General features: G+C 32.5%; 1 protein-coding gene across 1 annotated transcript; it reads right to left on the minus strand.

The window, feature by feature from the left end:
• Nucleotides 1-2,693: 2,693 nt before the first annotated feature.
• On the minus strand, nt 2,694-7,618 carry LOC115445683 (basic helix-loop-helix neural transcription factor TAP). Its single transcript, XM_030172054.2, has 2 exons — nt 7,510-7,618; nt 2,694-4,219 (listed from the first exon to the last, which is right to left on the minus strand). The coding sequence occupies exon 2, from the start codon at nt 4,206-4,208 to the stop codon at nt 2,979-2,981; it is 1,230 nt and encodes a 409-aa protein (XP_030027914.2). The 5' UTR covers nt 4,209-4,219; nt 7,510-7,618; the 3' UTR covers nt 2,694-2,978.
• Nucleotides 7,619-14,060: the final 6,442 nt, after the last annotated feature.

Here is a 14,060-nt window from a genome sequence, read left to right on the forward strand (position 1 = left end):
GAGATATCGTTAAGTATGTATAGCGTTTAAGCATCCATATATTAATTTGCAAGATTTTATTACTCAGCAACTTTAATCGCAACGAAAAAAGACCAAAAAATAACCCGTGTGTTAGTTCAAGGTGTGGTCTAACCGTGTATTCATTTTGATCTAGTCGATTAGCATTTAGCGTGGTTGACTAATAAAAAATTAAAAAAATCGAATGCTAAAAAGCAACAAGTCGCAGAAATGTAGACATAAACTGGTGAAATATTAATGCATTCAATGTAGTGAAATTGATTTTTAAAAGATTGTTATTTTTAAAGCAGTTCTAGTGCAAAACGTGAGAAAAATTTGCAACGGAAGATTTAATTGTAATGTCTATGATCTCCAAATATATTTGCTATGAATATTATGAAACAAAATACCTATTCACTATTTGTTTTTTTTTTAATACTTACTGGAAAATACCATTGTGTTCTAAAAAAAACCTTAAAATGATATGAAATGATTAATCAATAATCCTAACCGATGCCCAAAACTCAATTTGTCGCCACATAAAGTGTGTTTGCGGAGTCTCTCCGTGAAAATCCATTCGCTACGGTTCTGTTGACAATCGATGCGCCTGTTACTGTATTAGGGACTCACGTAAATTGCTTTGTGGATAAGCTTCATCATTCCATTCATATTATCTGAGGTCGTAGCCAAGATGTCTTTTTACAATCGTCAATGCTAACAGAAAACCAAAAATATAATAGAGAATAGAGAACCTATTTAAAAACGACGGTTTAAACTTAGATGTAATTAATAAACATATACGCAAAAAGTGATCATAAATGACATAGTAAATCCAAAAAAAAACTCCTAAAAAGCTTCTAACGTGTAGGCACCCTTGTGCTTCCCACTTGTTTAACCTATATTATTCGTAATTATGTTTGAATATAATGTATAGGTATGTTCTATTTTCCTTTCATACTCCAAAAGTAGCTTAGGCGGGCAAAAGTACCTCGGTGCTAAAATTACCTTTAAAAAACGGGCCATATAATTTATATATATTTAGGACGAGTATTGAACACTGAATACTCTCCAAAGGTTCCTCGACTGACCACGTTCTGTATAATGGAATATTGTTTGAAATATAAGTAGAGTATTAAAATAACCAAACGCATTGGATTTAATAAAATTATAGATCAGGTACTTGTAGGTTCTGGAATTGATATCATACCAGAATCTAGAAATATGATCTTTCATTCATAATTGAATATTACTGAACTCATAGAGATTTTGTTTATTTCAGAACTTTATGTATATGCTGCCGTAACAGAAAATATTTGTGCTCTAGTTCAATGTATTACGTAAACAAGTATTTATTTTTTTAACACAAAAGTCAATTTCCTGCAACCAACAAAATCATTAACTCAAATAATGCGTGACGAAATCACAGATTTGTTCCTGTAATTATAATAATTTTGTACGACTGTGCCAGTTGGTCGGCAGGTGACGCGGGTGCAAGTATTCTTTGATGGTAAATGTGTATGGTATAATGTTTAGCTTACAATCGGTCTAAAAATATTCATTATTAATTTACTGTAAAAGACTTGACAGAAAGAAAAGAATTTTTAGATACGGGTTTCTCGGTAATCACACAAACCATAGGATACCTGAGTTTTTCTAACAGTCCACTTCACGTCGCTTTTCACTTTTCTCTTGTCGTCCTGCTGAAACTGATATACATAATAATAATAAAATAATTAATCACTTAGTTAAAACTCTCAAGTAGCGTGTTTTGCTTGGAAGAATATTACTTCCCTATCTTATTGATGCGAATGTATAAGGTTTAAAAACTTTGTAATAAGGTAAGTTCCGCGGCCAAATGGAAATAATAATAATTGTATATCGGCAGAAAAATATCGAAATAATTGGAGCAAATATAGATGTTCATAACAATATACGGCGTAACGAATTTCCAATGCAAACACAAAGTTGGAGTCAGTAACTAGATACGGAACGGGTGCCCCCATTTTCCACAATATTATCTTTACCACAATATTGACCCTTATACCAATATTGCGTTAAGTCTATATTTCAAAATTAAGAAGCTAAATAAAACTGCCTGATATTACAAAGGCCCTATCCAAAGCAGGGGTGCGCGGGAGCATTCACAACTATTCACTATTTAACAGTCTTTGTTCAAATTTGATTTATATTCATGGTCCTTACTTGTATTATTACAGAGCGGTAAATCAAGCGTGCATTTCTCTCTTTCTGTTTTAATTGGTGTCAGGAGTCGAGCTTTTATGACTTCGTGACGGTTAGTTAATGATTGCTCGAGCTATTACTATTGAAATCAAGTTCTAATGTGTTTATGTTCTAAGAAACCTTCGTGAGTTGGTAACGCTAAGATATCTATCTGATATCTATCCCAGAGACTTATGGATGGAATATTTTAAAACTACCTACATAAGCTATAATGTTTATGTATTTGCACAACTACCATAACATTAAAAAGAAATAAATCATCTAGGTCTTAACAGTGTTATAGTCGTGTATGATTTTGTTTTGATTGATTTTCTTGTATGATTGTATTTTCAGTTGTATTAAGGGATATTTAAACACATATTCAAAAGAAAATATAAAAAATATAATTTCACAAAAATGACTAGCAGTTAGTTAATACAATCCGACTAATTCTATATTTAGCTTATTGTCTTTGGTATTGTATATCCTAAATATAAAGCTTTTGCCTTATCAAAATATTTTTTACAAGACTAGTATACAGTACAGAGTTATGAATTTGCATACAATTTGCTATATCACATCATATATTTTTGCTGAATATTCCTAAATAAATATTATCATGATATTCTCCAGAGTTCTAAATTTAAAATACTTGCATTATAAACCAGATATAACTAAAATAGGTATCTGCATTATAAATGTCAATTTCAAGCTTTATCTTACTTTTCTTTTTACATACATTCAAAACTATTATTACATCACTACATTTGAGCGTTTACAGCAGTTTGTACCCTGTTATAGGAATTTCTGTAAAATCTTTGATCTTCGTAATAATAATTACTTTGTGTATATTCGTTGACATTACTAAAACTGCTCATTTGATTGTATTCTAACAATGAATTTGAACTTTTTACATAACTATAATCGTCATTTTTCCCGTAACGTTTATTCTTGGCATCATCAAAAGCGTTTTTGAAGATTTCGTAGTTCTTTTGATTAAAGTACTCTTCCTGTCCGTTCCCTGTATCGTAGTAAGTTTCATTGTAGTTACAAGGTCCATACGGTCTTCCATAGTAGTTATTTGGTATCATGTTGTCACCGTAAGTTGCAGGATGTGTGAAAAATCCTGTACCAGTAGTCGAAGTTATGCAATTTCCACCTTTATTGTTAACTGATACTGTGACATTACCGACACTGATAAGTACACCTTCTGGAGTTTGCATGAAATGAGTTCCATTAGTAAAGGGCTTTCCACATCCATGATTCCTGGTCTCATCAAAATCAGATTTGTTCGGCACGAAAAACATGTCTCTGAATGCATCTTTGGTGACTTTCTCTCCGGCTATGGAATAATTTTGTATTTTTTCATAAGATAGTGCTAGACCGTCTGCTGGAATTTGACCTGAATTGATGTTGTCTAAAGATTCCAAAGTTTGACTTAGTGCAAAAATATAATTGTGAGCAAATCGTAACGTTTCGATTTTGGTTAACTTTGTATCTTCAGGGAATGTGGGTAAAACACATCTCAGTCTATCAAGAGCTTCGTTTAACATGTGCATCCTATTTCGTTCTCTATCATTGGCTTTCATCCGTCTATTTCTTTTTATTTTCAATATTTGTGTCGGACTTTTGCATCGCGTTACTCTGTTTTTTCCATTTGCATACTTTCTTTTGGGTTTATTTGGGTCTTTTGCTTTTCTTTCTTTCTTTGGCGTTGACGTGTTGTTTGTTGGTTTTAAATGTTCTTCAAAAGCTTTTATAGTTTCTATTGAGTCTTTGAAAGGGTAATCGTATTCTTCACTAAAGAGTTTTCGTCTTGCATGACTCTCTTTACCTGGTGTGAGTGATATGCCCAGGTCGCTCGGATCTTGCTTCAAAGGAGTGGTAGGTGTCGTGGTAAGTGTGTCGTTGTAAGACCTCTCGAAGCCGGAGTCGTTGCTACAAATACTATCGTTGAAATCACAATAGTCATCGAAGTCTGTGCTGAACATTTTGACTAGATCTGAAAAGAAGAAAAAAAACATGATTTATTTGATTCATGAAGCCAGGGAATATACGTATAAAATATTAAAATATATCTCAGATGTTTATTTTTTCTAATACTTCATTCTACAGCTATTTTATTACACACAAAGTTAGACCATTACCACTTGACTTGTTACCATTTCGTCAGTCGCACCCCTGTTGTCCTAATACAATTTCCATGGTAGGGACAGGTGACCCTTTGTAATTACAAATCGCGTGACCGACAGAAACGGTAAGTCAGTTGGACTTTATCACTTTCTACTTCCGGAATAGTGATTTTGTAACACTGGGGTTGAGTTCTTTGATTGATTGACTTATTTTTTTTTTTTACTATGAAATCATAATTTGAAGAAATGGTATGCTTTAGAATTTCCTACAAAATGTCACATTTCTATGGCTGACGGGGTCGGCAATATGAAGAATATGATTGCAATAACATTTGGCTCATGATATGGTAGAGTTCATCTTTATAATATCATGCTCCTGTAAATGAATTCATCACGAGATTAACATTGGTTGCACCCTGATAAGCACTAAAAGCAAACAAGTTGAAACTATGTTATTAGAAATTTTATTCATGCTTCTACATTCGTTGACATTCCTTCACTAAACTAGGAAGTAACCATTTGGTGTACAAGTATAATAAAATGAAGTATTGTTAGTTAGGTTTGCAACACTCGACGCGTGGCCACCTGCACGGCACGCGTCGCGCACGCGACCTGCTGTTTACCGCCGGCAGTGTGGCGTGTTCTATAGTATTTAATTACATATTAACTTTTGGCTAATAAATATGTTAATTTTGTTAGTTGATTGTGATTCAATATATCAAAACGCGTCCTTTTTGCATTACTTCTATCAAACTGTGTACAGCTGTTGAATATCTGGAAACTGTTACAAATATTTTTTATTTTTTTAAATCGACAATAATATTTTTTTTTTTAGCATTAGAATATTTTCGGCTGAGTGTCGTTCCTTATTATTAATATACTTTGAATTTAATCAATTTAGAGTCTGCACGACGTCTGATTAGCAAAACTTTTAATCTTTGTCATACTGTACACAGACATTATTCTACACTAGCTTTTGCTCGCGGCTCCGCCCGCGTTATAAAGTTTTTCAGGCTAAAGTTTTCCATTATAAAAGTAGTAGTTTCCCGGGAGCCTATGTTCTTCTCACGGTTTCAAACTGTCTCCATACCAAATTTTATCTTAATACGTTGGGTAGTTTTTGAGTTTAAGACGTTCAGGCAAACGGATGCAGTGGGGGACTTTGTTTTATAATATATTTTTTTAGAACTTTTTAAGAGGAATAATCCCGTCATACATCATTGTTGCATAACTATAACCGTTTACGCAGCGCACGCAACGGAAGCTCTCAAAACTAATAATTTGTGCCCATATTTGCAACATGTTTCATTACTGCTCAGCTCCTATTGGTCATAGCGTGATGATATACAGCCTATAGCGCCCCACAAATAAAGGGCTATCCAACACAAAACGAATTTTTCAGTTCAAACTGGTAGTTCCTAAGATTAGCCATTACTGCTCTGCTCCTATTGGTCATAGCGTGATGATATATAACTTAGAGCACTCCACGAACAAAGGGCTATCCAACGCAAAAAGAATTTTTCAGTTTGGACCGGTAGTTCCAGAGATTAGCCATTGCTGCTCCGCTCCTATTGGGTATAGCGTGATGATATATAGCCTATAGCAATCCACGAATAAAGGGCTATCCAACGCAAAAAGAATTTTTCAGTTTGGACCGATAGTTCTAAGATTAGTAAACAAATATAATGAGAAAGCTTCGAACTGCTAAGCTATCGGGAGTTACACGTGTCATTGTGAGTCAACCATAAAAGATAGACATATGCTGTCGTGGGATATTTTTTACATAATTTTAAGGAGAACATTTCCGTCATACATGATTTCTATGTAGCTTTAACCATTAAGGTTGCACACGCGACGGAAGCCTAAAAAATGGAGTAACTTCTCCCGTTTTCCCAACATTTCCCTTCACTGCTCTGCTCCTATTAATTGTAGCGTGATGAAAAGTATACTATAACTAGCACAGGAGTTTGAAAAATAATTGTACCAAGTTTCGTTAAAATCCGTCGAGTAGTTCTTGTTTCTATAACTGTTATACAGACAGACAGACAGCCAGACAGACAGACAAAAATTTTACTAATTGCATTTTTGGCATCAGTATCGATCCCTAATCACCCCCTCATAGTTATTTTGGAAATATATTTCATGTACAGAATTGACCTCTCTACAGATTTATTATAAGTATAGATATATAGATAGATTATATCCTATCGGCAATTACTTGTTTTTTTAATACATAGCAAATAATAATATTAATATTTAATCGTTTATTTTTTTTTGTTTTAGATTTAAAAACATCTGAAAATTTTACAACAATTTGCTTAGTCAGTAATAATAAGCCAGGCGATTTTATTATGTCCCAGTCGCGAATATTTATAGGACTTTTCATGTGAGTAGAGCCTTTAATTTTTTTCCCTTAATATTTGTTATAAGTTAAACAAAATCTAGCTTTAGCCAAATTATTTTTTCCACAAATTAGCACAATTTCAACGTGCGGAGATAAATATAATAATCCTATCGAAATATACCTGCTTAATTAATTGTTCATGCGTTAACACCTATAAACATCTTTAAGAACTTTGATATTACGCCAATATAAAAAAGTTAAACAAAACCTATTTAGGACCTGTTTTATAACTTCTAGTAAATGTTATTCGTCACATATATTAGTCGACCAAATAAAACAGTCACACGCTAATCTATGCTTATAAATAAATAGTACCTAAGAAAATAAGTACTATCTACATTAGCTGTTAAATATGATAATTGTCAATAACAATTTATTTGAAACTAGTAAAACAGGCCCTAAGCGTATTACTTCTACCAGTTAGTAGAAGAAACCAACCTTGCGAAACCAACTTCAGGCCAGTCTTTTATAAAATAGTGGATTTCTAACATGAAAATGGAAAAGGTTCTATAAATTATGAGTGAGATATGTAGATAAAAGAAATCCTACTAAAATAATTTAATCAAACGAATTTTCCTTAGTGCCCTATTTTTCTTTTTTTTATTAAAAAAGTAAATGTATATACTAAAACAATAGGCAATTTTGTTGTTATTTAAGAATTAGTCTAACTAGGTAACTAAAATTATTTTACTTCTGGGTCAGATGATACGCAAGCGGAATAAAAATGACATTGAAAAAATATAAAAAAAAACTTACTCTATATTTTATTTAAATCCAAAATATCTATGGAATCACAACCATATAATTAACACTATTACACATAATTTAACTAAGCATGGTTCGCGGCGGCGCGCGTGCGTCGGACTGTGGGCTGGCGGATCTACCACCCTGTTTTATGACCCCATGCCCAATGGGAAGGACATGCCACGCCTATCACTCCTACAAAAGTGAAAATTCATAACACTCCAGAATCAATTTTGATTCAACCTACATGCCTAGGTACTATAATTGATGCGATGCTGCAACTTGTTTTAAACAATACTTCTTGATAACTAATTGATAGCAAAGAAAATTTTGCACTGCAACTTGCAATGTTCTGAATTTAAACATCTACATTGAGGTCATGTAGACACTTAGTTTCTGAATAAATTCTTCGTGTAAATCTTAGCACGTAAATTCTTTTGTAGATGCTGTAAGGACAATAATGTTATGTGCCTAAGTAACTAAATGAAAATAACTTAAGATCTTGCATCATTCTGTTATTAAAGTTGGGTTTTATAAACACTTCTCAACATGTTATTTTATCTTTTAATTTATCGGAAAGTAGTATTTTTTCTTACAGCATAATGTAGCTGTTTCGATATTTAAAAAAGGTAATTAGTTAAAAAAAAAATCACGTCGAATTGATAACCTCCTCCTTTTTTTGAAGTCGGTTAGTAATACAAAATCAAGCAAAGAATATGTTAGAAAAGTTTCTTTTTGCATTGTTCAAGTTTTTTTTGCGGGAAAAACGTGTTTCACCAGTTTTACGGCCCAATGTCGACACTCAGGAGTACAGCATCATCTGTGCGAACATTGGAGCCGAAAGTGCCCTAATAGTCCGTCTACCCACCTAACAGATGAATTTTATAGGGCCGTTAGTCAATTCTTTTATTCCGCATCTTGCAATTCCACGCTATAATGTACAACATGTTTTTTTTATGTCAACCCTTTAAAGTTATTGGGATACCATAAATCATATAAATATTTGATCAGTTACGGATATATTGGTGACCTTTTTATGGTACCCATGGGTATGCTTTTTATTTACACTTTTTGTGTTTTCGTTTTGTAACCTACTTTACAAAAAAGGAGGACATTCTTAATCCCTCGTATTTGTATTTTGGAAGAACCTTTTTGATTGTGTTGGAAACACTTATTTATAAACTGTAAAGTTTATGTTATTAATATTATGTAATAATGTTTCTATTTAATTTTATATTATAATATAAGGTGATATTATTCGCCCTATGTAATTTTCAGTATGACTACCAAGATGACTTAATGCTAAAAAAAATTAAAAAATACACGTCGTATTGGTAACCTCCTCCTTTTTTGAAGTCGGTTAAAAAAATCTGACAGAGCAAGAAAGAAAAGTAAATAAAAATAAATTATAGACCGTAAAAGAGACAAATTAAGCTCTATTTCATCGTCAAAATACTACAATCGGTCACGGAATTCGGACCCGATGGCGCGAACAAACACACAAGGAGGCGTTTCAACGGAAAATGTTAAAAGACACGGTTCATCGGTGTAAACTGGCGAATTATTGACAAATTGCGTCACGGCACCACACGGTAAAGGGTTGAAAAAATATTTCATTGGCGAATAACATAGATTTAGAGCGTTGTCGAAATCCATGATTAAGGCAACAAGTACGTAAGTTTGATTCCTAGGGGGTTTAATATAAAGTTCTAGAGTTAACTATTTACAGTAAACACGTCCAAGAGAGGCTATAGATTCTCCTAGTTCCCTTCAGGATTTTTGGTAAAGGTAACTTATGCCTGCAATTTGTAATCTTATTTACTGCGAAAATATCTTAAGTAGTTTTAACTCGATGTATGTATCGCATTCTGATTGCTTGAACGATGTCAATCACGATTTTAGAAATCATTATTAGCTGCCAGTAACATAGCACTTTATAAAGCAGTCAAAAATTATAATCACATTTGCGGTAAAATATTTAGTTAATTTTTGCATCACCACTCTAAAATACGTGATAACTGTCGCGTCAACTTTGCCCACATGATATTCTAAGCTCCTAATAGTTTTTTACCAAAGCAAATAAACAGGTGTCCACAAGCAAAAGGCGATAAATCTTAATATAGCTGTGCAGTTTAAAATAATAAAAATGTAGGGTACGGGGGGCCGTTTAGTTACTTTGCAGTCGGCACGCTCGAGAGACCATGAATGAATTATAATGTTCTCGTATATGGGCGCGCTTTGAAGGGTTCAATGTAGTGATTTTCAATGTGCATGTAGCTAGTGATGATCCTTGTCGATAATTTTTGAAGTATAAAACAAGCTAAGGTTGATGTTTTTGTATAATCTTAGTCCCAGATAACTCATTGGATTTGGGAATCAAAGACCAAATATTAATATTTTTAACACGCTTTTATTAGCTTGGGTTGTATCTATGTATGTATGTAACGGAATCTTTGAGCTCAATTTTCACCAATTTCCAGAAATCTGATTAATTTGAAACTTTACACACGTATCAAGGACCGATGACAATGCAATAATTTGATAAGTGTTTCCCATTATCCTTATTAGGACCGCCAGGATTAATAATATATCAGGTGCTTGATATAGTATGTATTATAATCATTCTATTGGCTACTATCTATAAGAGGAGAATTATGAAAACGAAGTTAAATGCACCTCACGCTTTTTACTCTGAGTTAAATTATTCTGTTAATAACTTCAAGTTTATTATAATTTTATTTTGAGGTACTTAACTATGATTGATCCTTCAACCTTCTACTACTGTAATATAAATTCTTTGTACTTAGAAATTATTTTCTCCTTTTTAGTTCGATTAGCCATAAAAGCGTGTTTTTTTAGTTTTTTTAAACTATTATTTTTTATTTATTTTCATTAAATTGTAAAGATTAGTGTTTAAATAGACACGAAAAACAAATGTAACATAATAATGTGCACAAGAATTTTCTGGCATTGTACATATTAAAGGGCGGTAAATTTCTTTGTCATAAGATGATTCAGCTGTCCGTTTGACCCAACTTCTATAAAGAAAAACCATGTGACTGTTTGCAATATATTTTTTTCTTAGGCATCAGACTGAGTTAGTTCTATATAAAGTTAGTCTAAATTGCATTGTGTATTCGTTCTTTGAAATAGAAATTTCTGAACCACTATTAGCGTATTTTCAGTTCTACAGCGGAATATCCTTACGAAATATTTGATGTAATAATGGTCACAACCAATATCGATAATATATTTTCCCATCCCCATGCATAACAACCCTTTTAGAGCTGCGTCCGCGCCCCACGCGGGTATAAAATACCGGCTCGCCACCGAGCATAATTTTGCGGACTTAACCCGTCGCGCACTAGCGCTGTGATAATTATTTGCTTATTTCAGACTTATCAAAACACACAGATGTTTGCCTTTGGGTTAGCAACGGCAAAACAATTGTTTTATTGTCCTAATAATAATCATTATAATAATATGTACTCTATAATAATATATAAAGCTGAAGAATTTTAATGTTTGTTTCAATGCGCTAAACCAATTTCATTTTTTTTCACTAATAGGAAGCTACATTGCCCCTGAGCGCTATAGGCTATTTTTATACTATGTATACGTATATTAAAGCAAATTTCTTTATACGAAAATATATAAAGCGGGAGTTTTATCCCGGAAAATCTTTTCACGCGGGCGGAGCCGCGACTAATGATTATTAATATAAATCTTAATTGATATAATATTATTGGCTATAGGGTGTTAATTATACAATTAGAAAGAATTGTTTTGAAAACCTCAATAAATATTATGTAATGAGACTTTCGCGCCGCTTTACTTATACCTACGGAATATACATAAGTTATACTTATAAGGCTATTTTAAATTGAACCAAACCATTCCGGTACAGGTTGTGAGTGCTTTCTTAGGATTTGATTTACAACTAGATTGCTGTTGAAGTCAAAGATGGTCCGTTGAATAATCTTCAGCCAACATCATTACTTCAATATGTACAAGAATGCTTACTCTTAAAACGACGATAGTATCTTCGTAATATTTAGTCTAAAGTTAAAATACAAAATATTCAAATCATGTAATCTTCAACTTTATAAAAAAAATCTCGTACACACGTCAACCCTTTTAAAGGCAAACGTTTAGTTTCATAAAGAGTTGCAGCGTCATTATTTACAACCCTTACGGATAAGCCCTTAACAACAAAGCTTTTTAACATTTTAAAACTCCTCCCCACAATGGAGTATTGCACGTTTTTGTATCCAGATTTAAGTAGAGACTCTGTACAAATGTTTTAATATTTAAGAGATTAACGTCATGTTATTGGCTTTATTCATAAACAATGATATTTTTATAAAATGCTAGTATGTACCGAAATTATTAGCAGAACTGCTTTACGTTTGTGTTTGTTTTTATGTATAAATGATTACCATAAAACATAAAAACTTTACACTAGACAATGTTCTTTCAAGTTGTCTGTAGAATTTTCTATTGTATAAATTTTACAACTATTTAAAAGCAAAATAGAACATACCTATCTACATTGTGCGTAAAGGCCACCAAATATTTATTCTGATCATTAGTGCATGCTGATATAAAATACATATCGCTCATAAAATTGTATGTATTATAATATATAGGTAAAATTAGAAACCTTATCACTAAAGTTTAATAAATATGTATGTCATTTTGATCGATCGATGTATAAGATTTGTATAGTTTCTTATTACATTGAGTATTATTGGATAGGAATTGCGATAGAGTCTTGTGATACGATTTTTACAAAGTGAAGGGCAGATCCGTTAAAAATCATGTCGTAAGACAGTTACAAAGTTACTACGAACAGTCTACAATGAGAGACAGTCGGTTAATCTATCGGGGAATTATTGTTTTTTGGAAGGATTTTGTTTGCACCTTGAATTTTTGTTAGGTGTACTGATTGGTCGCTTGCCTAATTCATGATTGCAGCAAACGCACCTACAGCGTCCTACCAACCAGGTAGCATTTTAAAATAGCGCAATAGAACTAAGAAACTGCATAATTACTGTAACACTGACATTACTATTTAGATTCAATATATTTTAGAATAAAGACGTATTTGTAATAACACCTGTTCTAAGTAAGTGTTGCGCAAGTAAACAATGAATTCAATAGAAACATGTCATGATTTTGATAATAATTAGAATAAAACAAATAATCCACAGATAAACCCGTGGGAATTTTACCTCCAAGAACAGATGCCTGATAACGTTCTATATTGAATTTTTCGCAATAAGCATTGCAATAAAAAGCATTTTATACGCCGTTTGTGCGCGTGATTTTAACTTACGATTAAAGTGTATTGCATTGCAAATATAATTTCATGACATAAGTGTGTTTGGGAAGACGATACAAAATCGCATATCAGTTGATTGTGAGCCACGAATGTACATGTGTGCATCGATGTAAACGGACTTGCAATGGAATATACTGAACTGTATTGAAAAAGTTGAACTAAGCTTAATTTGTAAGATTTACTAGGGTTTCATCGACTTTAAGCTATTTTCTTATTTTTAAAATGGATTTTAATGCACGGGAATTCATATTTTATTTAGTCCATAATAGACACTGTAAATTTTTAATATCGTAAAAAGAATATATTACTATATACAACGCTCAGAGTTAAAATTTGTAGATAAATTTAATAAGTGATTATATTTTGTATCTACCTACTAGAATATCGTATTTAGCGTATAATTAAATGTGATATCTTATAAAATATTTCTATATTATTTAAATGAAAGACACTTTATTAAGGTATGTATTTTGTTTTACAACCAACAATGATATCCACGATTGGTTTCGGTTAAGAAAGTTAGTCACTGTTTAAGATGGATACATAGCTGTTGGACTTTGGAGAAAGTAGTTATTCATAATATTATCCCGCCGAAAAACTTATGCCTACCTTAAGAAAAATACATTTGAGACATGTTAATGTGTTTGACTTCCTTGAAATTTACATGTTAACCTTTTTTAATTATTACCTACTTGAAGATAAAATCTATGCCATTCTATCGATGTATGCTGATAATTATTTTATCTTATAGGTATGCTTTTAAGTAATTAATAAAATCAAGTTTCGTAGCTCTACTTTATTGCTGGATTATGAAATATTTGGAAATAGTACACGACGACACAAATGGTGACTAGAAAACTGCCGTGAATCGGTTTGGCTGCTGCGTGTTGTATGATCGCTGAGATTTCCTGATGTCCAACCCTACACCTCCATTCGTTGATAGTTCCAAATCCACCGTCCTCTGGAAGTCTGAATGTTTATCGAGTTAAGTAGAGGATTATTATCTGAAAATGATTAGCTACTAAAATCAGTTCCTCATTTACGTTGCATTTGTAAGCTCTTTGGTATTTTGCTCAAATAATGTGATCATCTCTTCTATAGGTACCTCTAGTGATCAGTGTTTAGGGACAATGTGAGACCGGTGAATATCTAAGATAATAAGATGCCATGACCAAACATTAAAATTTGCGTGAGTACTTCGGGTTGAAAGAGACACTCA

This window comes from Manduca sexta, chromosome 26, assembly GCF_014839805.1.
Source record: "Manduca sexta isolate Smith_Timp_Sample1 chromosome 26, JHU_Msex_v1.0, whole genome shotgun sequence".
NCBI classification, from domain to species: Eukaryota; Metazoa; Arthropoda; class Insecta; order Lepidoptera; family Sphingidae; genus Manduca; species Manduca sexta.